The 26,780-nt window shown below is 42.5% G+C and overlaps 1 protein-coding gene across 2 annotated transcripts in view; it reads left to right on the top strand.

The window, feature by feature from the left end:
• The window catches only part of FIG4 (FIG4 phosphoinositide 5-phosphatase), a 744,221-nt gene that overhangs the window by 9,884 nt on the left and 707,557 nt on the right, over positions 1-26,780 (top strand). For both annotated transcript variants that reach the window (XM_073576032.1, XM_073576033.1), the window contains exon 2: positions 17,542-17,637. In XM_073576032.1, the coding sequence (XP_073432133.1) occupies positions 17,575-17,637 (63 nt within the window). In that variant the 5' untranslated portion in view covers positions 17,542-17,574. The remainder of the gene's footprint in view (positions 1-17,541; positions 17,638-26,780) is intronic.

Raw genomic sequence — 26,780 nt, 5'->3', positions numbered from 1 at the left:
AAACAGAACTACACATGGACAGAATTAAATTACAAGCAGAAAACAAACGAATGGGACAAGCACTGACTCCAGCTCATTTTTTGGCAAATATTGTCAATATCCAATATCAGGGTCAAAACCTAAGTGCTGAGGAAGAGGAGTTAGCTATGACATGGGTATCCAGCAATCATCCATCTTTAATGCCAACTATAATAAACTTCAGAGCTAAGGGGTAACCATTCAAGAAATATATGTTTGCTGAAGATATTTTAAGGAAGGTCACACCAGTAAACTGGTGGAAGTCACTTAAGCGCTTGGATTTAGAGACTGTTCAAGTAATGATTTCACTTTTAACAGCAGTAGCTTCTTCTGCAGGCGTTGAAAGAATATTCTCTTCCTTTGGACTCATTCATTCTAAATTGAGAAATCGGTTGGGACCCAATAAAGCAGGAAAGCTTGTTTTTATTTTCCAGATTATGAATAGGAACGAAGAAGATGATGATGAAGATGACGACAAGTGAGCTACAGAGGACAGCAGGGACAGTAGTATTTAAGTTTTTCATGTGTCGGCTGGGCTGACAGTCTAAGTTTCTTAAAATATATATATATTTAGCCAAATTAGTTAACAAACATGGATGTTTGTTTAAGCAAATAACTTATGCTGTAATGTTATTGTTTCAGTTGAATAAATCTATTTAAATTGTTATTAAGGTCAGGATTATTTTTCTCCTTCCTAAGTACAACAGAACAGTGGTGTCCAAATATGAATGATTAACCCATTAAACTGGGGAGAAAAAAGTGATTCTAAAAATCTTCATCTACTTGCATGTTAAAGTAGCAAGAACTAGTTTAGGTAGAAACTTTGATTTAAATCACTGATTTAAATCAAGTCTTACTGACTAGTGATTTAAATCGTGATTTAAATCAGTTAGATTTAAATCAAATCCACCCTGATAGGAGGTACAACTTTTCTTTGGAAAACATGGTGCAACTTCTCATGGCTGTGAGGAGAACCACGGTGGTGGAAGAGTAAAGACCTACACGTTAAGTGCAGGAAGAGATGTTCGGGTGTCTCCATAAAATCATCTGTGAGCGGGTTCTAGAGGAACGAGATTCTCCAGAAAAGAGACTATACACCCCATCAGAATTAATGGACAGATTTCCAGTTGATGAGGAGACTGTGGAATGCTGGGCCAAGGTGCCTAAGGCAGCCGTTCAGGTCGCACGTGTTGCCAAGAAGACTACCTTGCCATTTAAGGATTCCTCCCAGTTAAGATACCATAGAGCGCAAGATGGAGGGCCTCCTCTGAAAATCCTGGGAGATGTCAGCAGCTGTACTGAACACAAATGCAGTCTCTACATCTGTAGCCAGGTCAATGGCATGCTGGTTGGGGCAGCTAGAAGAACACCTGGTGGCAGGGACCTCCAGAGAGGAGATCCTCATCTCACTACACCTTCTCCAGAATGCTACAGCCTTCTTAGCGGACAACTCGGCAGAATCCCTCAGAGTAGCGGGGAGATCATCAGCCCTATCCTTCTCAGTGAGATGTCATGGGGTGGTGATGTAGCATCCAAAATAAAACTATGCTCCATTCCTTTTAAGGGGAAATATATGTTCGGATCGGCTCAGGATGACTTGTTGGAGAAGGCTTCGGACAAGAAAAAATCCCTGCCCGAACCAAAAAGTTCCAGGAACAAGTCCTTTCGGCCGCCTCAAAAGCAAACTTCCCAGTACAGAGGTAAAGGGAGATGGGAAGGTGGAGCTACCCCAAGGGTGGCCGAGGCAGAAATTTGTCTCCCAGGGCCACTGTCAAAACAAACCATGATGCTTAAGAGAGAGTAGGAGGTCGCATCTCACATTACGGCCGAGTCTCGCATGTTAATGCCCGGAACTGCCGCCGGCACTCAGGAGCGGAGCCTTTAGCTGCATATATTGCTATGTGGCCGCACACTTCGCTCCTGCGTGCCGGCGGCAGTGCTGGGTATTAACATGCAAGACTCGGCCGTATACCTCGCATGTATGATCCCGGCCTACCTTCCACAAAAGCGAGAAAGGTGCACCAACCTGTGGTTTATAGAATCCATTCAGGAAGGGGTGAAGATAGTTTTCCTTCTACCCTCCACAGAGGAACAATAGCACAACTCTCTGCACAGACGCTCCAGGACGCCCTGAAGTCAGGTCTGAAAAACCTGCTGTCCTCAGGGATAATTTCACTAGTCCCGGAGATGGAGAAGAACAGGGGTCACTACTCCCATCTGTTCATATAAAAAAAAAAAAAAAAAAGCCAAGCGGATCCTACAGTTTCATAAAAAATTTGAAGTCACTGAACCAATTTATCAAATACAGAAGTTTCAAGACGGAGTCCATCAAATCAGCAGTTCCCCTGATAGGGAAGGACTTTGCCATGGCGATGATCGATCTGCAGGACATGTACTATCGTTCCGATTCATCCCAACAACTGGAATTTCCTGAGATACGCAGCTGCCCAGGGGGAACAGATAACTCATTATCAGTTCAACGTGCTCCCATTCAGAATATCTTTGGCACCCCGAATGTTCATAAAAATTATCGCAGCGGTCATGGCTCACATCAGAAGTCGACAGATCTGCATTGTTCCATATCTTGATTTCCTGCTAGTGGCACGTTCAGTACTATCATTGCAAGAGCACATACAGACAACTCTAATTCTGATGTTGCCGCGGTGGCTGATAAATCAACAAAAGTCAGATATAATCCCTTCCACAAAAAGACATTCTTAGTTCTCCTAGATTCTCAGGGGCAAACATCCTTTTTGCTCAAACAGAACCAGATTTAGCTCAGTGCAAAGATAAACATCCTGTGGAGCAGAAAGTCAGTGACTATGAAATTCACCATGTCAGTCTTCGGGATGATGACATCCTGCATCCAGTCAGTACCCTGGGCCCAACCGCACACCAGGGACCTTCAGACTTGTGTTCTGGTAGAGAGGGATGGATCCCCCAGATCAATGAACAAGAAGTTGTCGATACCTACCCGGATAAAGACGTCATTGTGAAACAACCGAATGAAACAGAACAGGAGAAGTTCCTTGCATCCAGATCGCACTTGTGACAAAAGAAATGGATGCCAGCAAGAAAGGATGGGGCACCATAGTTTCTCAGACATCCTTCCAAGGTCACTGATTGGCCGAAATCAGCAGACAATCCTCGAATTTCAGAAAATTGAAGGCGGTGGAATAGATCCTCATGGCAGCAACATCTGTGATCTGGGGGGTATCCACTTAAAGATCTATTTGGACATTGTGACCACAGTCGCACACCTCCATCACCATGGAAGCTTGAAGACCTGAAAGACATCTCATCAAGGATATTTTTTTTTGACTGAAGAAAATCTCTATTTGTCAGCCCTCCATATAAAGGGAACAGCCAACAAGTGAGCCGACTTCCTAAGCAGAGAGGACGCCAGAGTGCAAAGGTGAACCCGCTATTTCTCACTGAATCCAGACGACCCATATCTAGGCATAGACACCTCCGTTCACCAGTGGTGGATCAATCTGGCTTACGCCTTTCCCCCGATCCCAGTCTTACCAAAGACTCTGCAGAAGATAAAATTTGAGCAGGACAGGGTCATTCTGGTGGCACTCCTCTGGCTAGTACGGCAACATAACCAGCCTGTGTGTAGATAGTCCTCTCATCCTTCCACCAGTCAGAGGTCTCCTGCACCAAGGGTCAATCTGCCACTCAGACTTCTAGCATCCTGGCTTCTGAGTTCTCGTTTGTAAAAGCCAAGGGTCTCTCTAAGAGAGTTTTTAACATCCTACAAAAAAGTAGGAAGCCAGTAACAAACGCCATATACCACAAGACCTGTAAAACGTTTGCATAATGGTGTGAACCGGACCGGTTGCATCCCCGACAGCCCAACAATGCCCAGATCCTGGATATCCTACATAAAGGCTTGGAATAAGGACTCAGACCCAGTACCCTTAACCCCTTTCATACATTGGACGTAATATTCTGTCCATGTGACCTGGGACCTAAGTCCCAAGGACGGAATATTATGTCACACGCGATCAGCTGTGCTCATGGGGGGAGCGTCGCTGATCGCGGCCGGGTGTCAGCTGATTATCACCGCTGACACCCGGCACATTAACCCCTGGCATGTTTGATCGCAGTGTACAGGGGGCATAGGAGAGAAGCGCGCAGGGAGGGGGCTCCCTCCGTGCTTCCCTGCGACCCCCAGAGTGACACGATGTGCTGTGTCGCTCCGAGAGTCCTCCTCCCTGCAGGCCCCCGGATCCAGTATGGCTGCGGGGGCCTCTGGGGTCCTGCAGGGAGGCGGCTTCCTCACTGCCTGCTGAGCGCAGGCATGAGGAAGCCTGTAGCAGCGACTGTCAGATCGCGATCTCACACAAGACAGTGATGTTCCCTCTGGGACAATATAATAAAGAAAAAAAAAAAACACCTGTAAAAATAATTTAAAAAAATCCCAAAATAAATTTAAAAAAAAATTCCCTAATTTAAAAAAAACATACATTTAGTATCGCCGCGTCCGTAACGACCCGCCCTATAAAACTGTTCCACTAGTTAACCCCTTTAGTGAACCCCTTAAAAAAAAAAAAAAAAAAAAAAAGACAAAGCAAGAAACTATGGTTTATCATCATACTGCCGAACAAAAAGTGCAATAACGTGCGATCAAAAAGACGGATATAAATAGCCATGGTACCGCTGAAAACATCATCTTGTCCTGCAAAAAACGAGCCGCCACGCAGCGTCATCAATGAAAAAATAAAAAAGTTTTAGCTAGCAGAATAAAGGGATGCAAAAATAATTATTTTTTATATAAAATTGGTTTTATTGTATAAAAGTGGCAAAACATAAAAAAACATAAATGAGGTATCGCTGTAATTGTACTGACCCGAAGAATAAAACCGCTTTATCAATTTTACCAGATGCAGAACGGTCTAAATGCACCCCCCAAAAGAAACTCATGAAATGCTGGTTTTTGTTCATTCTGCGTCCCAAAAAGCGGAAGAAAAAGTGATAAAAAAATGTCATGTGCCCGAAAATAGTACCAATAAAACTTGTCCCGCAAAAAATAAGACCTCACATGACTCTGTGGGTCAAAATATGAAAAAATTATAGCTCTCAAAATGTGGTGATGCAAAAACTATTTTTACAATAAAAAGCATCTTTTAGTGTATGACAGCTGCCAAACATAAAAACCCGCCATAAATAGTAAATCAAACCCCCCTTTATCACCCCCTTAGTTAGGGAAAAATAATAAAATTAAAAAAAATATTTATTTCCATTTTCCCGTTAGGGCTAGGGTAAGGGTTAGCTCTAGGGCTGAGATTAGGGTTAGGGGTGTGTTGGGGTTAGGGTTGGAGTAAGAATTGGGGGGTTTCCACTGTTTTGGCACATCAGGGGCTCTCCAAACGCAACATGGCGTCTGATCTCAACTCCAACCAAAAAAGTCAAATTGCGCTGCTTCTCTTCTGAGCTCTGCCATGTGCCCAAATAGCGGTTTACCCCCACATATGGGGTATCAGCGAACTCAGGACTAATTGCACAATAACTTTTGGTGTCCTGTTTCCCTTGGAAAAATAAAAATTGTGGGTGAAAAGAAAATTTTTTTGGAAAAAATGATTTTTTAATTGGACGGCTGTACGTTATACACTTCTGTGAAGCACTTGAGGGTTCAAAGTGCTCACCACACATCTAGAGAAGTTCCTTGGGGGGGTCTAGTTTCCAAAATGGGGTCACTTGTGGGGAGTTTCCACTGTTTAGGCACAAAAAAAAAAACCAAGACCCCACTCATGTCTGTCATCTGTTAATGGAAATATAGGGGCTTCCACATTACTGGTAATACAAAGGCTCTGGAAAAGCAAAATGGCTCCTCACCCTCCAAAAGTAATTCAGCAAATTCTCCGCTCCCAAATCCAAATGCCCCCTTCCCTTCGGAGCCCCACAGTGTACCCAAAACACTTGTATAACGTCCACATGTTTGGCATTACTGAAGCGATGAGAGCCTGCCTAACTTACGAATGCACGTCTCCAGAAGCACGGGCTTGGCATAATATACTAGTAACTGCAATGTACTAGCCACTACAGCGTACTGGACACTGCAACGGCAGTTTGCAATTTTTACTCACTAACATTTATTGCTGCTTGTTTCTGGAAAATACCCATGAAGTCAAAATCGACACTACACCTGTAGATAAATTCCCCAAGGGATATAATATCCAAAATGGGGTCACTTAAGAGGGGATTCTGCACTTCTAGCAATTAGGCGCTCTGTATATGGAGTATGCAAACGGTTCTAGGAAAATCTGCGCTCAAAGAGGCAAATAGCGCTCCATTCCTCCCGAGTCTCTCCGTATGGCTAAGTAGTACTGTACAGCCACATATGGAAAATTACCACATTCAGTAGAAATTTTGGTACAAATTATGGTGCCATTTTACCCACTTCTTGTGTGAAAATGTAAAATCTGGGGTTAAAACTACATTTTGGTGGCAAAAATAGAATTAGACCTACCGGTAATTCGGTTTCTAAGAACCCGCCACAACAGCACACTGGAGGATGTCATCTCATCCGAATAGGGACAGGAAATAAAAAAAAAGGTGTAACAGCCACTCCCACCTCCTTTCCCCAGTGTTATTATAAAGGACCACAAAAGTATGAATGCTTTAAATCATAATTATCACTGGGTCCAATAATTGAGCAATGGGAGGGAATTACCCGTGCTGTTGTGGTGGATTATTAGAAATCGAATTACCGGTAAGTCTAATTCTATTTATTTTTTTATAACCTCCCACGACAGCAAACAGGAGGAATACCAATGTCTAATGTCTAGGGCGGTACATCCGCCTGGAGAATCTTTCTCCCAAATGATAAATCCTTAACAGATATCAAGTCAGGCCTGCAATGTTTGACAAAGGTGTGCAAAGGTGTAGACAGACAACCAGGTAGTTGCTCTGGATATCTGTTCGATAGAGGCACTAACTTTTTCCGCCCACAAGACTGCTACTGCCCTAGTGGAATGAGCCGTGAACTTCTGTGAAGGTGTGAGATTCTGAACCTGGAATGCTTCAGCAATTGCTCTTTTTATCCAAATGGCCATCGTAGCTTTGGATGCCTGCTTTCCCCTATTCTGTCTATAGGGTTGAACGAACAGGTCTTTCCTCCACTCTTTAGTTACGTGGAGATAATGTAGGACCACTCTCCTTACATCAAAAGACTGGAACTCTTCTTTTCTGTTCTTTGGGTTTTGGCAGAAGGAAGGGAGTGTTATGTCCTGATTTCTATGAAAGTCTGAAACTACCTTAGGCAGAAATGAAGGGTCAAAATGGAACACCAGCTGGTCTTCTAATATCTTCAGGTATGGTTCGTTTATCAAAAGAGCCTGTAACTGCCCAACTCGACTGGCTGTTGTGCTTGCCACCATGAACTTCGCTTTCCAGGACAGCTTGTCCAGCATTACTGATGGTATAGGCTCAAATGATGGAAGCGTTAACCCTTTAAAGGATGATATTCTAGTCACAGGTGGGGACTAGATTGACTGGTCTGGGATGAAGCCGGGTGGCTGCTGTCATAAACCGTTTCACCCAACGATGTTCAGCAATGGTCTGGTCGAAGTATGAACTCAAGGGTGGTTTGCATGTTAATGCCGGGGCCAATTTTTACAATTCTGACCACTGTCCCTTTATGAGGTAATAACTTTGGAACGCACGTGACATATTGTACTTCATGTTAGTGGTAAAATTTCATTCATATAACTTGCGTTTATTTGTGAAAAAAATGGAACTTTGGCAATTTTCCAACTTTGAATTTTTTATGCCCTTAAATCACAGAGATATGGCACCCAAAAAACTTAATAAATAACATTTCCCACATGTTTACTTTACATCAGCACAATTTTGGAACCAAAAATTTTTTTTATTAGGAAGTTATAAGGGTTAAAAGTTGACCAGCGATTTCTCATTTTTACAACACCATTTTATTTTTAGGGACCACATCACATTTGAAGTCACTTTGAGGGGTCTATATGATAGAACATACCCAAAAATGACACCATTCTAAAAACTGCACCCCTCAAGGTGCTCAAAACCACATTCAAGAAGTTTATTAACCCTTCAAGTGCTTCACAGGAATTTTTTGAATGTTTAAAAAAATTAACATTTAACTTTTTTTTTCACAAAAAAAATTACTTCAGGTCCAATTTTTTTTTTTACCAAGGTTAACAGGAGATATTGGACTGCAAAAGTTATTGTGCAATTTGTCCTGAGTACGCTGATACCTGATATGTGGGGGGGACCACTGTTTCGGCGAATGGCAGAGCTCGGAAGGGGACGAGCGCCGTTTGACTTTTTCAACGCAAAATTGGCTGGAATTAAGATCGGACGCCATGTCACGTTTCGAGAGCCCCTTGATGTGCCTAAACAGTGGAAGCTCCCCACAAGTGACCCCATTTTGGAAACTAGACCCCCCAAGGAACTTATCTAGATGTGTGGTGAGCACTTTGAACCCCCAAGTGCTTCACAGAAGTTTATAACATACAGCCGTACAATTAAAAAAATCATTTTTTCCACAAACATATTTAGTCCCCATTTTTTTATTTTCCCAAGCGTAACAGGAGAAATTGGACTCCAAAAGTTGTTGTGCAATTTGTCCCGAGTACGCTGATACCCATATGTGGGTGTAAACGACTATTTGGGCGCATGGCAGAGCTCGGAAGGGAAGCAGCACCGTTTGACGTTTTTGGCTGGAATTGAGATCGAACACCATGTCGTGTTTGGAAAGCCCCTGATGTACCTAAACAGTGGATTCCCCCCACAAGTGACCCCATTTTGGAAACTAGACCCCCTAAGGAACGTATCTAGATGTGTGGTGAGCACTTTGAACCCCCCCAGTGCTTCACTGAAGTTTATAACGCCCGGGCGTGAAAATAAAAAAATCGTATTTTTTCCTCAAACATGATCATTTAGTCCCCAATTTTTTTATTTTCCCAAGGAAAATGGACCCCAAAAGTTGTTGTCCAATTTGTCCTGAGTACACTGATACCCCATATGTGGGAGAAAACTACTGTATGGGCACACGTCGGTGCTCAGAAGGGAAGTAGTGACGTTTTGGAATGCAGACTTTCATGGAATGGTTTGCGGGTGTCCTGTTGCCTTTGGAGAGCCCCTGATGTACCTAAACAGTGATATCAGCGATCTGTCACAGGCATTGAAGCAGACTTCCTCTTGCCTGCGCTTTGCAGGCACTGAGGAAGCCAGCTCCCTGCAGGCCCCCGAAGGTCCCCGTCGCCATCTTTGATCCGGGGACCTGCAGGGAAGGAGCCCCCCGCAGCAGCGCTGCACATTGCGCTGCTGTGGGGGGCTCAGGGAAGCATGGAGGGAGCCCCCTCCCTGCTGATGCTTCCCTTTAACCCCCGGTACACCGCGATCGTGTTTGATCGCGGTGTGCAAGGGGTTAACGTGTCGAGGGCGGTCCGTGACCGCCCCTGACACATTGTGCTGGGTGTCAGCTGTGATAATCAGCTGACACCCGGCCGCGATCAGTGGCGCTCACCACGTGGGCGTCGCTGATCGCTGTGACGTACTATCCCGTCCCTGGGAATTAAATCCCAGGGCACATGCACGGGATAGTACATCACATGGCAGAAAGGGGTTAAGCTTTGTGGGACTTCAGATTCACCAGCAGCTTCAAATACCGGTTTGCTACTTTTTAATGGTATTTTAATAACTGCTCTCTTAATCTGATGAATTTATGTGTCAGAAACCTTCCTCAATTATGCCTTTATCTGTGCTCTGCATCAGACATAAGTCTCTTCAGAGTTCGATGATCACACTAGTTATCGTGAAAGAGCTAATGTTTACATACCCTATTGAATGCATTGTGCTATTTGACGCTTTTCGGCAGCAGAGAGAGCCTTTTTCTTTCCCATATTACTTGAAAACTGTGGCCTGCTTAATAATGTACAATAAACTTATTGAGTAGTTTTCTTTTAATTAGGCTCACCTGGCAAACTAATTATCACAGGTTTTTAGGTTTTTGAGATTGATTTTAGTGATCCAAAGACCCCAGAGACACAATGAACATCCATGAGTTTATGGAAAAAACAAAAATTACATCTTTATAACACTTAAATACAATTTGTATAATAATTTTGAACACGGTGTATATGTCTGTGATCCATTGCAGTATCTGTCATTTGTGCTTTGCATGCCGATTTCATTTTTGTTCCAGAGCAGCACAGCTCCATACACTGCGCAGTGGCCATTTTGTGTACTGCAGTTCAGATCATATTCATTTTAATGGGAGCTTAGCTGCAGTACCCAGTGACAGCCACTACACAGTGTATGGAGCTGTTGTCTTCTGGTTCTGTACACTGTAAACTTTCTTCATCCACAGGTCCGGGAGTTGTACTTAGGATAGATCATCAATATTAGATTGGCCTAAGTAAACGTCATCATTAGATTAGTCTTGGATAACTTCTTTATTTAAATGTTGTAATTACTGTGATAAAATTGCAATAATGTATAATTTATAGAATGTGCTGTCAGACATTATCCAGTAGTATTATAAATCTGTACACTCGTCGGGCCACCAACTACATTTGAAACAAGTGTAGATACACTATATAAAAAGACACATATGCATGTTTTTCTCAGTATCTGACATGAAATCAGAATAAACCTTTCCCATTTTTGGTCAATTAGGATTACCATAATTATATTTGCCAAATGCCAGAATAATGAGAGTAAGAGAATGTTTTAAGGCATTTTTATTACTTAGTGCAAAGTCAATAGTTTACGTACACTAAGATTACTATTCATTTAAGCAATTCTGGACTGCCCATATGATGATGTCATGTGTTTGGAAGCTTCTGATCTGAGATTTGAGTTAATTAGAGACACACCTGTGGATGTATTTTAATGCGCACCTGAAACACACTACTTCTTTGAGTAGCATCATGGGAAAGTCTAAAGAAATCAGTCAAGATATCAGGAAAAGAATTGTGGACTTTCACAAGTCTGGCTCATCGTTGGGTACAATTTCAAGATACCTAAAGGTGCCTCGTTCATCTGTACAAAAAATTATACACAAGTACAAACAAGATGGGAATCATAACACTTAGGAATAGAGTTGAGCGAATTTGTCAAAATTTGGTTTAGATTATGATCGGTGGTGAATATTGTTTTTGCAATATTTGCCGAAAACAGCTGAATGTCATTGGAGTCATTGGGAGTAGAAATGACCAGATATGTTCGGAACCGATCATCAAACATAAATTTGGCACAAATTGAGTTACAATATGGCACGAGTATGTCAAATTCAAATTTGGCTACCGATTCCAAACATATTCGCTCATCTCTACTCAGAAAGGAGATGGGTTCTATGTCCCAGAGATGAACATGCTTTGGTTCGACATGTGCATATCAACCCAAGGACAAAAGCAAAAGACCTTGTGAAGATGATGGTGAAAGCTGGTAAGATTGTGTCAATATCCACAGTGAAACGAGTAATGTATCAATATGGGGTGAAAAGCCACTCTGTCAGGAAGAAGTCATTAGTCCAAAAGAAACAATAAAAAGGCAGATCAATGTTTGCAAATGCACACAGGAACAAAGACCTTAATTTTGGAGACATGTCCTGTGATCTGATGAAACTAAAATTGAACTATTTGGGCATAATGACCATCGTTACGTTTGGAGGAAAAAGAGAGAAGCTTGGAAGCCTAAGAATACCATCCCAACTGTGAAACACGGGGTTGGCAGCATCATCTTGTTGGGGATGTTTTGCTGTAGGAGGGACTGGTGCAGTTCTCCAAATAGATGGCATCATGAGAAAAGAAGATTATGTGGCAATACTGAAGCAACATCTCACAAGACATCTGCCAGGAAGGTAAAGCTTGGGCAGAAAAGTGTCTTCCAAATGTACAATGACCCGAAGCAAACTACCAAAATGGTAACAAAGTGGCTTAAGAATAACAAAGTCAATGTTTTGGCGTGGCCATCACAAAGCCCTGATCTCAATCATATTGACAATTTATGGTCAAAGCTGAAAAGGCAGGTGCGAGCAAGGCGACCTACAGACCTGGATCAGTTACACCAGTTTTGTCAGGAGGAATGGGCCCAAATTTCAACCAACTATTGTGAGAAGCTTGTGGAAGGATATCCCAAAAGTTTGACCCAAGTCATTGAGTTTAAGGGCAATGGTACCAAATACTAATGAAATGTACCGTATATACTCGAGTATAAGCCGACCTGAGTATAAGCCGAGGCACATAATTTTGCCACGAAAAACTGGGTAAGCGTATTGACTCGAGTATAAGCCAGGTATGCATTGTCCACTCATCCCTATCCTTGTATGCATGGCTCCCCCGTCCCTGTCCTTGTATGCATGGCTCCCCCATCGCTGTCCTGATATGCTTGGCTCCCCCATCGCTGTCCTGATATGCTTGGCTCCCCCATCGCTGTCCTGGTATGCATGGCTCCCCCATCACTGTCCTGGTATGCATGGCTCCCCTGTCGCTGTCTTGGTATGAGTGGCTCCCCCGTCGCTGTCCTGGTACGCATGGCTCCTTATCCACTATCTTTGTATGGTTCCTGTTAAAAACAAAAAAAACCAAAGCAAAACAAAAAAAAAAAACATCCTACTCCCCTACCTGTGCGCCCTCGCCGGCACTGCATCTCATTTTTTCCGGCGAGCGATCACGTGGTCCCGCTCATTAAGGTAATGAATATGAACTCCACGTCTATGGGAATGGAGAGACGTGCATATTCATTACCATAGTGAGCAGGGCCGCGTGATCGCTTGGCTGGAAGAGCTGCTGGCTCCGGAACAAACGAGATGCAGTGCCAGCGAGGACGCGCAGGTAGGGGAGTATGATGTGTGCTGAAAGCCGGTGGCTGTGGCTGGCACTGTGCACTATTACAGCAGCGGCACAGGCTTTTGGGTATGTTTCCTTTGTCAGGATTTGCTGCGGATTGGCGTCCAGTCCGCAGCTTCCAGATGTTACAGCATAGTGGAGGGGATTTTATGAAATCCCGTCTCAACTATGCGTGCAGGGACGCCTCTGGCATTCCTATGTATACGCACATGCGGTGCGGCTTTATAGACCGCAGCATGTCTATCTCAGTCTCCGCAAGATAAATAGCTCTGTTCTATGAATAGGATGCAGTGATTCCGCAAGTGGTCAATGAACACATGTGAAGTTGCTACGCGTACAACTGGGGGTGGGGCGGTGCTTTGGGCGGAGTGGGTATCCGCTGCGTCCAAAGTGCAGCATTTTCTGAACGTGGAGACCTACCCTTAGCCACAGTCGCCGGCTCCTGCCTCTGTGTCCCCCTCCCCCCACCGTCTTTCTGAGACTATGTCTCGTGTATAAGGTGAGGGAGGCGTTTTCAGCACAAAAAATGTGCTGAAAAACTAGGCTTATACACAAGTATATATGGTATGTAAACTTTTGAATTTGCAGTACGTAATAAAAATGCCTTAAACATTCTCTCTCTCATCTTTCTCAATATTTTGGCATTTGCCAAATAGTAAGTATGGTAATGCTAATTGATCTAAAACTGGAAAGGTTTATTCTGATTTCATGTCTGATATGGAGAAAAACATGCATATGTGTCTGTTTATATAGTGTTTGTAAACTTCTGGTTTCAACTGTATGTATACTTAGACTATCTCTTGTATAATAGTACCGTCCATCATTATTTCATCATTAAGTTTCCAGCATCAATGTATAGAGGACACATGGAAGGGAATCTCTTTATATCTTGCAGTCACGGTACAGAATGTTTGTGTCTGTATGTCTGCTGATGTGCCCTCTGCCAGTCATCCTTTTATTAGATGGAATTTTAATAGATAAGGAAGAGCCTAGGGTTATGTATGGGATTCACCAAGCTTACTAAACTTTATGCTATTAGATAAAACATGTAAAATTGCACATTAAGATGATGATGTCTCTGAAATCACATTTTCTAATACAATTGTGTTGAATTCTGTTCTGAACTATACCGAAATGTGAACTATAATTTCCCTGCAGAGGGCAGCAGCGAGCCAGCATTGGCATCTTTCCTTTTACAGGTTCCTCATAGCAGAAATAATGATAAGATAGTATGAGCAATGCCAATTTACTAATGACCACACAACTGCAAGTCTTCTTTATGGAGAGGCTGATGGGTTCTGTTGATACCATGTTTTTTTTCTCATCATCTGAATAAGCTGAATAATGCAGCATGCTGTGCTATTATGCCTGTTAACAACAAGTCTGGATCCTTCTTCTTTTTTCTTTCTTGGACAATACGAGTTAATTAAATGTCAAAATGAATGCCTAAGGCTGGTTTCACATTTGCGTTTTTTAGCGCTGGAAAAAAACGCATATTTGCGCATGCGTTTTTTCCCCTATATTTAACATGGGTGCGCATACCTGCGCGCTTGTAAGCGCATGTATGCAATTTTCATGCGCTGCGTTTTTTTGGGGTGTGCGTTTGTATTTTCCAGACGCAGCATGTTGCATTTTTTGGCCCTGCAAAAAAGCGCATGCGCACATATGCGCACGTTTTGCGCTAAAAATGGCCATTATAGCCTATGGATGCGCATATGTGCGCACTGGCATGCTCATGTATGCGTTTTTTTGCATATGCGTTTTTTTTTTTAACCATGGAATTTAGGGGTTTGGGTTAGAGTTAGGGTTAGTTAAGGGGGTTTAGGGTTGGGGTTTGGGTCAGGGTTAGGGTTAAGTATGGTTTGGTTAAGGGTTAGGGTCAGGGTTAGGGTCAGGATTAGGGTTAAGTATGGTTTTGTTAAGGGTTAGGGTCAGGGTTAGGGTTAGGGTCAGGGTTAGGGTCAGGGTTAGGGTTAGGGTCAGGGTTAGGGTTAAGTATGGTTTTGTTAAGGATTAGGGTCAGGGTTAGGGTCAGGATTAGGGTTAAGTATGGTTTGGTTAAGGGTTAGGGTCAGGGTTAGGGTCAGGGTCAGGGTTAGGGTTAGGGTCAGGGTTAGGGTTAAGTATGGTTTTGTTAAGGGTTAGGGTCAGGGTTAGGGTCAGGATTAGGGTTAAGTATGGTTTTGTTAAGGGTTAGGGTCAGGGTTAGGGTCAGGGTTAGGGTTAAGTATGGTTTTGTTAAGGATTAGGGTCAGTGTTAGGGTCAGGATTAGGGTTAAGTATGGTTTGGTTAAGGGTTAGGGTCAGGGTTAGGGTTAGGGTCAGGGTTAGGGTTAGGGTCAGGGTTAGGGTTAGGGTCAGGGTTAGGGTTAAGTATGGTTTTGTTAAGGGTTAGGGTCAGGGTTAGGGTCAGGATTAGGGTTAAGTATGGTTTTGTTAAGGGTTAGGGTCAGGGTTAGGGTCAGGGTCAGGGTTAGGGTTAGTAAAGTCATGGTTTGGGTAGTGTGAGGGGCCACCTAAAAATGTTGGAAAAAAACGCAAACGCGGTAAAAACGCACTAAAAACGCATACAAACGCATAAAAACGCTGCGTTTTTTTCATGCATGCTCATAAAAATGCTTGAAAAAAACGCAGCAGTTGTATGCTTTTGTATGCGTTTTTTCAATGCGTTTTTTTGCGGGAAAAACGCGCTGCAAAAAAAAGCAAGTGTGAAACTAGCCTTACATTTGCATTAAATAAAATATAAACTTTAAAGGGGTTGTCTACTACTACAAATGTTATGCTAGATGGGCCCAGGGTAGTGTAATAAATAAGTCTTGAATCACCTGTAGAGCGGCCCTGCATCTCTGCATTCAGTACTGTGTCCCCCTGCGGTCAGCTGGTTTCAACATGAACATCTTGTTTTTCGTGTTTGGACAGAACATGAGGACGGGAGCTGTCACATGACGTCCCCCTTTTTCTGATGTTACAAGAGTCGTCCGAAGTCCAACTAAATTTCATTCTAAATCCATATCTATTTTATGCCGTAATTGAAGCTATTTTCTAATATACTTGTATTAAAAATTCCCTATCGTTCCCTAACTACACTATTTAACTGGTCTTCTATTTTTTCCTATTTCCTGTATGATGACGTTTCGTCTGAGTATCCGAATGCATTCTGGGTACTCAAACGAAGCGTCATCACAGCAGAGCATACAGGCTGCGGTCATTGCTTTAGCCTCTGCCCCTTCTCTCACAAAATGATGGACCCCAATTCACAAGAATGATTTTTCACACTGATATATACTGCAGCTGCTTAAAATAAAGCCTAGATAAGGCAGGAGGGTAATAGCTCTTTTATACAAGCAGATTTTGCATCCACAACAAACACCCGTTATCTGACAGCTACATTGGAAGTTGGATGGTGCTTGTTTGCTTCCATTTTCCATAAATTATGATCGTGAAGCGTTTGCCATATATGACTTTGATTATTGTTGGCTTTGCATCCCTGTCTCCCTGAGGAGGTGTGCGGCACACCAATGGTAATTTTAAGGCGCTGATAAAATATGCGATCATCCTATAAACAAGCAAATGCACCTAGGTGGATTGATTGCTGGACCTAGTTTACATGGGGCAATTATTTGGAACAGAAAGATCTTTGCAAAAAGGTCTTTATACTATAGAAGTACCGTAGGTATGACTTGGGGTATGTGTAGACGTTTAGGGTATGATGAGATTTATCTTGTGGAGACTCTCGTCTCCGCAAGGTAAATAGACATACTATGGTCTGGAAAGATGCGTGGCATATCGGTCACCGCAGGTAAGCTGCAGGCGTCTCTGGATGCATAGTGGGCATCATCTACTATGCTGTAATATCTGGATGCTGCACAAATCTGCAACGTCCAATCCGCAGCGTTTATTGACCGTGTGCACCTACCTCTCACGATCCATTTTTGGGTTTGTGGCAGCTCTGGTTCCACTCACATTAAAACTTTTTTCCTTTCAGGCCAGTGGGGGTTAAATGCAATTTTTCCCTGCTGGCGAGCTGTGTTACTGCAGTGCTGCTGGGTCAGCTGATGTCATTGGTGACCACTACCACATCCTGTAAAAGGTCACCTGATGCATCAGCTGACTGTTGGTGATACAGTTCCTCTTTGGAGACCAACCTTTGCAGAAGCAGCTCTCTGGTGTCAGCCAAGTCTGGTGTTTGGAGTCCTGTTGCTGTGCTATCTGTGGTGTGGGCAGCGGTGTGCACAAGCTAAGGTGAGGCCATTGCACTAACCAGGGCAGATCTAGGTGACAAATAGGGACCAACCGTTGGGTCGTGGCACACTGGTCAGTCACTCTGTGACACTACACTTATACGTCATAGACTTATATAACATATCAAAAATATTCAGTTCTGCTAACTTACATGCAATTAATGATGCTAACATTAAAGGCATCCACTGTCCACATACTGTATTAGGTCTCCCATACCAGCGGTTGACATTCTGGTGGCCTAGAGCCAAACATGTACATCAATTTAAGTAGTGTTCCGGTGAAAATAAATTGCTAGTTACTAAGATTATACACTCAGTCCCAGTTGGGTGGTGGTCTTTATTTTACTTGCAGTGTTATGCAGCATTATAATGTGTCTTGATCTCATTTCTGAATGTTTTTCCTATTACTGCCATGCTTAACCTCATTTGTAATATTTGTTTTGCAGTTCAGATAACCGTGGAGCATTCCTGTCATCACAATGCCTTTTGCTGCTCCCATCATAAGTGGTATTCAGAAGCTGATACTCTATGAGACGAGAGCGGTGAGTTACGGTATACTGTGCTCTGTGGATTTATCATTGTATCAGAGTACACAAAAGCAGCTGGGATCCTGAGAAGTAGTGTTTCCTGGTCCCAGCCCTTACTGAAACGTCCGTGCATGTGTACATACCAACCACTGAAGTGATTAACAGAAAGCACAAGAAATGTCATGCTCAAAGCTGCAACAAATCCAAAGCAATGATACTTAAAACTATATGCATTGCTAAGGGTGAAAATTGGTATATGCAGCAGCATGCCCCGATTTTCACTGTGTGTACGACATTTTCTGAAATTATTCCATTGCTTATTAGGGCTTTATTATATTTATCCCAGTCATTGTCTGATGTAAAAGTTTTATTAACGTGAATATATTCTGAGGCATTCTTATCTCCGTTATATGATTGTGTGTACGTTCAGTCCCATGGAGCTGAAGTAATAAAACAAAGTTGGCTGTACAATGTTGTGAGTTACTATGCACAGCTTTATTAGTGATGAGGATTGTCTATGACATGACCAGTGGGTGCATGAGTAATTATGAGACCATCTGCCATGCCTCACTTTATTCTTATAATCATCAGATTTGCAGTACCCATTTGGCTTTGTGGTCTTTTGTGGTTTCATATCCAAGTATGAGACTATTGGATAGATATTCAGCTCTGGGTAATTAAAGGGCTCCTCTTTCTCGGTTCTTACATTCTCCTGGTAAACTGTGTACTGATATATAGAGGGGGCTAGTATTGAATTAGGTTGCCTAATTTATAAGTCATGCTATCCTATAAATGTAAAGAATGGGTAGCCAACCAAAGATATGTACCCAACTGATCGCCTCAGTGGCTTTCATGAAAAAAAGAGATGGTCTTTGCAACCTCCACTTAGGAAAACACCCTTTCTTAATGTGAACTACTTTGGAGATCTGTGGTCAAACTGAGTTTTTTTCTAAGTTTATTGTTTACTGCATGTTGAGAAGGTTACCAGACACCACTGCAGTTTAACCATGGTGGACATTCTTATAGGCAAAAAGTGCAGTGCTGACCAGCTATTTGCTAACCAGCTTGTAAGCGCTGTTCTAATACTGATGCATCGGCGGGCACGGCCAGGTTCAGTGCAACTGTACTCCTTTCCTGTTGCAGTTGCAAAGCTGCCTCTGGCTGCAGCATCCACTGCATGCAAAGTTCAGGCTGGCGGTGTGACTATGCTGCCCATCTGAATTATTATTATTTATTTTTTTTTTTTTAATCTTTTTATTGAGATTTTTTATAACAATAACCATACAAAACAGTTCAGATTACGTTAACATAGAATTAGCGATTATCCCTGCCCCACCCCCACTCCCACCCTACCCTTCTTTGCGTGCAGCTCTTTTGTGTCATATTAAGGAATTAGCGTATGTCCACTTATTCTTTGTAAAAGGTACCATTGAGTGTTCTCAAATTGAGATCTCAACTTATCTTTAATCCCTGTAGGAAGTAATGGCATAAATAAAGACCAAGTGTTCAAAAATTTCCCCGCCAGTTTTTCTTTGCTAGTCAGCGCATCTAGCCAGTCCATTTTGAAGAGAAACATAATTTTTGTGTAAATTAGAGATTGTGGTGGTATATTTTGGCTTAACCAATGATGTTGTATGCCTTTCCTAGTGGCCGAGGCCCAAATCATCAAAGTACCTTTAATATGTTTGGGTAATGTTTTCTGAGTTTCTAATAATGCAAACAATCAGTGGCGCTCAAGTATACACACAGACTCCAGCAGCATATGTAAAATACACCAGTCATCGTCTGTGTCAGAATAAAATCAATAGAACTAAAAAATATTACTATTGCGCTTGGAGTCACCGTAGCATAAATAAAATGGAAAAAAAAATATGAGCCAGTAATGAATAACCAAATTAGGACAAACAGTATAGTTAGCACAAAACTAGTCATATAAATCCCTTTGGATCTTGTCTCCTATTGCAGTAGGGGTTAAACTACCACACACCAAAAAAAAAAAATCAAGGTACCCAGTAACAGATATTGCACATAGATCCTGTCTCCTACTGCAGTAGGGGTTAAACTACCATAAAAAAAAGGAATGAACTCAGTCTGGAATCAAGGTGCCCAGTAACAGATATTGCACATGGATCAAAGTTACCTCCTCCAGTAGTAAGGGTTGAGGCTGCCACAAGTGAAGTAGGTGGCAATATAGTTTTTTATTTTTATTTTTTAAGGGGTTCGCTAAAGAGGTTAACTAATGGGACAGTTTTATAGGGCGGGTCGTTATGGGCGCGGCGATACCAAATGTGTACTTTTTATTCTTTTTTTGTTTTTTTTATTTCCAAAAAAATGAATTTATTAGGGAATATTTTTTTTATTTAGCGGTTTTTTTTTTTTTTTTTTTTTTAATTTTTACTTTTTTTTTTTCAACTTTACTACATTGTCCCAGGTGGGACATCACTGTCCTATGACAGATCGCTGATCTGTCACATCACAGATCACTGTGACAGATCAGCAATCTGTCACAGGCAGTGCTGCAGGCTTCCTCCTTGCCTGCGCTTTGCAGGCATGAGGAAGCCAGCTCCCTGCAGGCCCCCGAAGGTCCCCGTCGCCATATTGGATCCGGTGACCTTCAGGGAAGCAGACCCCTGCAGCAGCGCTGCACATTGCGCTGCTGTGGGGGGCTCAGGGAAGCACGGAGGGAGCCCCCTCCCTGCCAATGCTTCCCTTTAACCCCGGTACACCGCGATCGTGTTTGATCACGGTGTGCCAGGGGTTAAAAAAATATTCAAGCTCCTTTTGACGGTCATGGTATCTGGAATTTTGGTCTGACAAGCGAAGGGTTAATATCATAGTATCTGGAATTTTGGTCTGACAAGTGAAGGGTTAATGGTTGGAGCCTCTCTTTGGTCTCAGGGAGGGTATTTATGGCCACAGGCAAGCAACCTTCCCTGTCGTTTATACTTCATACTTGAGTGTATCCGACCCTGCCTTTGCTAAGTGCCTCTCGCCTGTTTCCGTGTTTGTGGTGTGTATGACCTGGTCTGGATTTTGGTTTTTGTCTCTTGGCTTCTTGATTTGGTACCGTCCTGCTCGACCCGTGTTCTGACCTTTGGCTCCCCTAGACTACTCTGACTTTCTGATTTTGTACCGTGCAGCCCGACCCGTGCCTGACCTCCTGCTTCCCTGACCATTCTTGCTCTGCCTGACTCTGTACCGCATTGATTCTCCTGTGTATGACTTCCGGATTGCCCGACCATCGCTACTGTATAAACCCCTGGCTCTCTGAGCCCTCTGCCTGTCACTTCAGCGTCCCTGCGATAAGCTCCGCCCCCTCTGACGTCACAGGTCACGTGGTGCTAGGTCCTGCAGCCTCTGAGTGCTTCTGCAAGCGCTCCACCCCTTCCACAGGTCCTGCGACCTCCCAAACTGTGCTTCTGCACTGGTCCCTCTGACAGCCCCGTGGTCTGAGTTCCTTCACCAATGCCAGGACCGCTGACCGGTCACGCTACACTCCTGCAGATAAGGGTAAGCGTGATATTGACCCCCTGACCAAATAAAAATTACATCATCAATGAACCATTGCCAGAGTACCAGGCCCGCACGCAGACCTCCCGTGGGATAGATGGTCTCCTCTTCCCATCTACCCACATATAGGTTAGCATAGCTGGGCGTGAACCTGGGACCCATAGCAGTACCCCATTGCTGGGAGTAGTAGTGCATCTCATATTTAAAATAATTGTAAGTATAAAAGACATACAATTTTTTAAAAACTCAATTTGTCCTTCTGGTAATAAAGGGCCACTTAATATGGTGGTAATGGTGGTTTCCGAAAGGAGCCACCCCTTGGCTGGGTCCTTCCCTGGAGGAAGATCTGGCTAGTCCCATGTTTGAGACTCTTAAAATGAGGCTCCACGGACTTTATTTGCATATTCGTATTTCCCAGGGAGCAATGCACCTAGGATTTCACTGATTGAGCGCCTTTGCCGGATGCCACAGTGTTTTCTTTGACTGGTCTCCCTGAGGTCAGTGATTGTTTTGTGATGTTGGTCTACTAGGCATTGCTCCCACCTAGCCAGAATCCTACTCCACACTGATGAGGGGAAACACCCCGAAACAGCTGTCTATGGATGGATACCTGGCCTTGGTATTTCCCTTGTCATATCTGTAAACTCGTAAAGAGCTGGATATTGACTTAAAGGGCCACTTAATATGGTGGTAATGGTGGTTTCCTGGAGGAAGATCTGGCTAGTCCCATGTTTGAGACTCCTAAATGAGGCTCCACGGACTTTATTTGTTTATTCACATATAGATTGGCATAGCTGGGCTCGCGATCCTGGTACCCATAGCAGTACCCCACTGCTGGGAGTAGTAGTGCATCTCATATTTAAAATAATTGTAAGTATAAAAGACATACAATTTTTAAAAAACTCAATTTGTCCTTATGGTAATAAACTGTGCTTGGTTAAAAAATGTGTGGCTGAATTGCAACCCTTATGTTGGATGATAGTGTAAAGGGAAGCAATATCCAGAGTCCCCATGATATAATGGTCCTGCCAGTTTATATCATCTACGATTTTTAATATACAAGACGTATCCTTCAATAGGCTGGTAGCTTACAAACCATTTTTTGTAAATGGCAATCAATATATTTGGATAAATTGGCTGTGAGACAATGTATCCCAGAAATGATTGGGCGGCCTGGTGGGTTTACTGGATCCTTATGGATTTTTGGTAAATAATAGAACATAGCTGTCCTTGGGTGCCTGGTGTAAATAAAATCAAACTCACTTTTATTTATTATTCCTTCATTAAAACCCTTATCTAAAAGTTCTTTTAATTCTGCCAAAAACCTATCAGTAGGATCATTAGTGAATTTGCTATAGGTTCGAGAATCACTTAATAAACGTATAGCTTCTTCGTGATATTTCTTTTCATCTAATATTACTATGCCGCCCCCTTTGTCAGCTGGCCAAATAACAATTCCATTATTATCCTGAAGGGATCTAATGGCCTAACGTTCAGGTAATGTAAGATTAAATTTATATTTGGAACACCTTTTTTGACTGACTCTGCGAATGTCAGCTATCACATCACTTTGAAACGTGTCCGTGGATTTGGAATATTCATTTAAAGGATGGAAATTGGATTTATTCCGCAATCCAGTATGTACAAAAATATCACCACTATCCGTATTCTCTTTTATTGGATTCTTCATGAAGTGTTTTTTTATCGCTAATTTTCGCATGAACAATTTAATACCAATAAAAGCTTGGAATTTGTTGAATCGACATACCGGGGCATAATTAAGGCCTTTGTTTAATAAAGAAATTTCATTCTGACTCAAAGTATATGTGCTTAGATTGAAAATGGATTGCATATCAGGTTTGTTGGTTATTAAATTCTTTTTGGAGAATTTCCCCCCCCCGGCAACCTCTCGTGTCTTTTTTTGGGGCCACCTGAAAAAATTTTTTCTTAGTGACTTTTTTTTGTTGTTGTGCTAATAATAGTAGGGCCACTTCTATCTGGTCTATTTGATCTTATCAGAGTAGGGCTAGAAGTTTCATTGTCTCTTGAGGAGGTGGATGGAGAATCTTCTATTCGATCCAATACCTGATAACGATTGAGTGATGATTGAAGATGTACTGGCAGGTTAAGTGTCCTTAGTTGAAATCGTGGGGGACTTATTTAATAGTCTGTTAAAATTATTTGATTCAGATACTGAATCAATATTTTCCCTTAGTGGAGAAACTGGAGGGGTAGATGGTAAATCATCATCTGACACTGGATGAGTAGAAAACCTGTCAGTGGATATAGTACTATTGGACTGACTAATATTGGCCTCATCGATAACCTCATATACTGGTTCAGAACATGAATTATTTTGGAGAATATTTTCTGGGATCGCATCCCTTCCAAATTTTTTCTGTTTTTTTTTACTAATAATTTCCTTTTCTTTATTCATAATTCCATTGCAAATACTATTAGATGACAAGATAATTTCAGGGTGGTTTTCAAAAGGTTTAATTATATTAAATAGCTTTGATATTTTTTGTTTGCTATCTAAAAGTTGTTTTTTCCTTTTTTCTATAATAAAGCCCACAACTTGTCTGGAAAAATCTTTTAACATCATATTCCACTCGGTTAATAGTCTCCTCACCAATATCACCAGAAAGGGTTTTATGTACCACCAAGCCCTTGGGGATACAATCATAGGCCAAATAGCGTTCAAGAGTGGCCACCTCCCAGAGATCTCTCATCTCCTTAATCAATACATTTTCTAAGGTTTTGAGAGATTCTTCTAATTTATCAATACTGTCCTTCCTGGGATTTCGTGGGTCTTGAGCCTGAGCGTGATAAAAAAAACTCTGTATATTTGTTAAGTGACCTCTACTGTTTTTCCATAAGATCTCCCATACTGAAAAAATTCTATAGTAAAAATACCAAGCAGCCTGCTGACATGACAAAGTGTCTAAAATACAGATAACAATGCAAACAATCAGTGGCGCTCAAGTATACACACAGACTCCAGCAGCATATGTAAAATACACCAGTCACCGTCGGTGTCACAATGAAATCAATAGAACTAAAAAATATTACCGTACTATTGCGCTTGGAGTCACCCTAACATAAATTAAATTGAAAAAAAAAAAATATGAGACCGTAATGAATAACCAAATTAGGACAAACAGTATAGTTAGCACAAAACTAGTCATATAAATCCCTTTGGATCTTGTTTCCTATTGCAGTAGGGGTTAAACTACCACAAACACACACAAAAAAAGGAATGAACTCAGTCTGGAATCAAGGTGCCCAGTAACAGATATTGCACATAAATCCTGTCTCCTATTGCAGTAGGTGTTAAACTACCACAAAAAAAAGGAATGAACTCTGTCTGAAATCAAGGTGCCCAGTAACAGATTTTGCACATGGATCAAAGTTACCTTCTCCAGTAGTAAGGGTTGAGGCTGCCACAAGTGAAGTAGGTGGCTACAGACTTGAATGAAGCCACCGCTGATTCCAAGTTACAGTTTTCTGAATTTCATCTAGTATATTAACAATAGCCCAATGTGGTGTGAGTGGAAAGGAAATCCCACACATCTCTTGTAGCTTCGTGTGTACGTCTCCCCAAAGCCCCTGTATTTTGAGCAGCTCCACAGGTAATGGAATATATCGGTATTTCGTATTTTGCATTTAGAATTTGAATAAGAAGTTGAGGGAGACATTTTAGATAGGGCTTACATCACCCCTCATATCCTATGTAAAATCAATAGTGCCATATCATTGTGGCTGCTCTATGATATAAATTCCTTTGCGTTGCTGTGGCATCCAAGAAGTCGCCAGCCTCCAGGTCCGAGATATCTCTTGACCATCTCGATGGTCCCATGTCTCTCCCTTCCCGTGACCAAGTTTTGCGTAGTATAGAGTAAATGCTACTTGTAGATTCCATCTGTAGTCTCGCATTTCTAAGAAAACCATGCAAATTGTTCCTCCTATTCCCCACAGCCCCGCTTGGCAAGCATTTTTGGGCTAAACTACACACCTGAAGGAAGAGAAAAGGATTGCTAGCAAATATTGGGAAGCATTGAGATGCCACTTCAAAACAGAGCATGGAGAATCCAACTAAGGTCCAGCAGGTCAATTACTAAAGTGCATCCTTGATCTGCAAGGGTTTTATAGAGCAAAGGTGGAGTACCTTTTAAGAAGCTAGGGTAACCTAAAAAAGGTTGAAATGGAGATAACTTGATATGTAAATTACAAATCTTCCTACACCGCCTCCATGACAATATTGTTTGCCACAATGTTGTGTGTTCCTGAACCACAACAGGGAGTTCCTCAGTGCTCAGATGCAACATGGCAGTCAGTGAGATATGTGGAAAAAGTTGTTGTTCCAAACTTACATTAGCGAAATGAGAAATCCCCTTTATCCAGTCTATAGTGTACCTAAGATTAGCTGCCAAATTATCTGTTTGTCTGGAAAATTAATTCCGTCCTCGATGCCTGTAATTTTAATAACCCTATATGTGTCCTACCTGTATTACCCATATAAATTTTCGAAAAGCTGTATTTTACATTTTGAGATCTGCTTGAGATATTGGTAGGGGAAGGGTTTGAAAAGCATACATTAGTTTGAGAAACGCTTGCTACCATTTTGATAAGATGGCATCGACTTGAGAAAGATAGTGTGAAGTGTTTCCAACAATTTAGAAGATTGATCAGTGATGATATTAGTAGTCTATAATTGATCCTTTATAGAGTTGATGTGTCTGCAGGAAGCTGTATGCCTAAATATTTGATAGGTTCCTGGCTCCAGTGAAATGGAAACAAAGGATCAGACAACCTCCCCAATCTGAAGAGTGCCAAGGCCTCAGATTTATTATAATTAATTTTGAAGCCCAAACATTTACCAAATTCCCCCAAGACCTCCATTATGGCTGGAACTGATTGGACGGGGTTGGCGATAAACAAAAGAATGTCGTCAGCGAAAGTGAAATTTTAACTGAGGTGGTCCCAACCTGTATGCTCTCAAACACCGACAGATCTTGGAGGGTTTTTAGGAGTTGGTCTAGTGCTAAATTGAATAACAGGGCGGACTGTGGGAAACCCTGACGCGTATCACGCTGAATCTCAAAGGGCAATGACAAGACATTGTTTATGGACAGTCCTGATACCGGGCCTCTATAAATTGCTTTAAGGCTGGTGTAACGAGGTCAGCTTACGCTGAGTCGACTTTTCTTTAGAGTGGACCCTCTGGGTCGTGGCACCCATCCACCTAGGGCGAGCTGACCTTGTGAGGAACCACCCCCTATACAGGGAGTGTCAGGGGCAAGACCAAGGGGGTGAGCCAGCACGACTGCTGGCACCAGACGGCCGGCTCAGGTAGACACTAGGTACGAGTGTCTGACGACAAGGACGAGCAGAAAGCAAGACGACGTAAGTTCAAGGTATCTTCATTAAGACAAATTCAGGATAACATTCAGTGCAAAATGTGATAACAAGCAAACACGGCAAGGTGCATGAGTGGCACGCCAAGGTCCATGGAATAGTACGTGCTAGAAGGCAAGCCTGGTTACCGGCAAGGACAGGATGGCATCGGACTCCGGACAGCTGGCAGGGATCTGGGCATCAGGCTGTAGACTTCATGCTTACGATCTCTGGCGGTGACGGAAGGTTCC

Source organism: Dendrobates tinctorius, unplaced genomic scaffold (assembly GCF_039654945.1).
Source record: "Dendrobates tinctorius isolate UK_male_01 unplaced genomic scaffold, ASM3965494v1 ptg000046l, whole genome shotgun sequence".
Classification (NCBI taxonomy): Eukaryota; Metazoa; Chordata; class Amphibia; order Anura; family Dendrobatidae; genus Dendrobates; species Dendrobates tinctorius.
The sequence above is the reverse complement of the archived record's forward strand: the minus strand, read 5'-3'. Positions and strand labels throughout refer to the sequence as shown.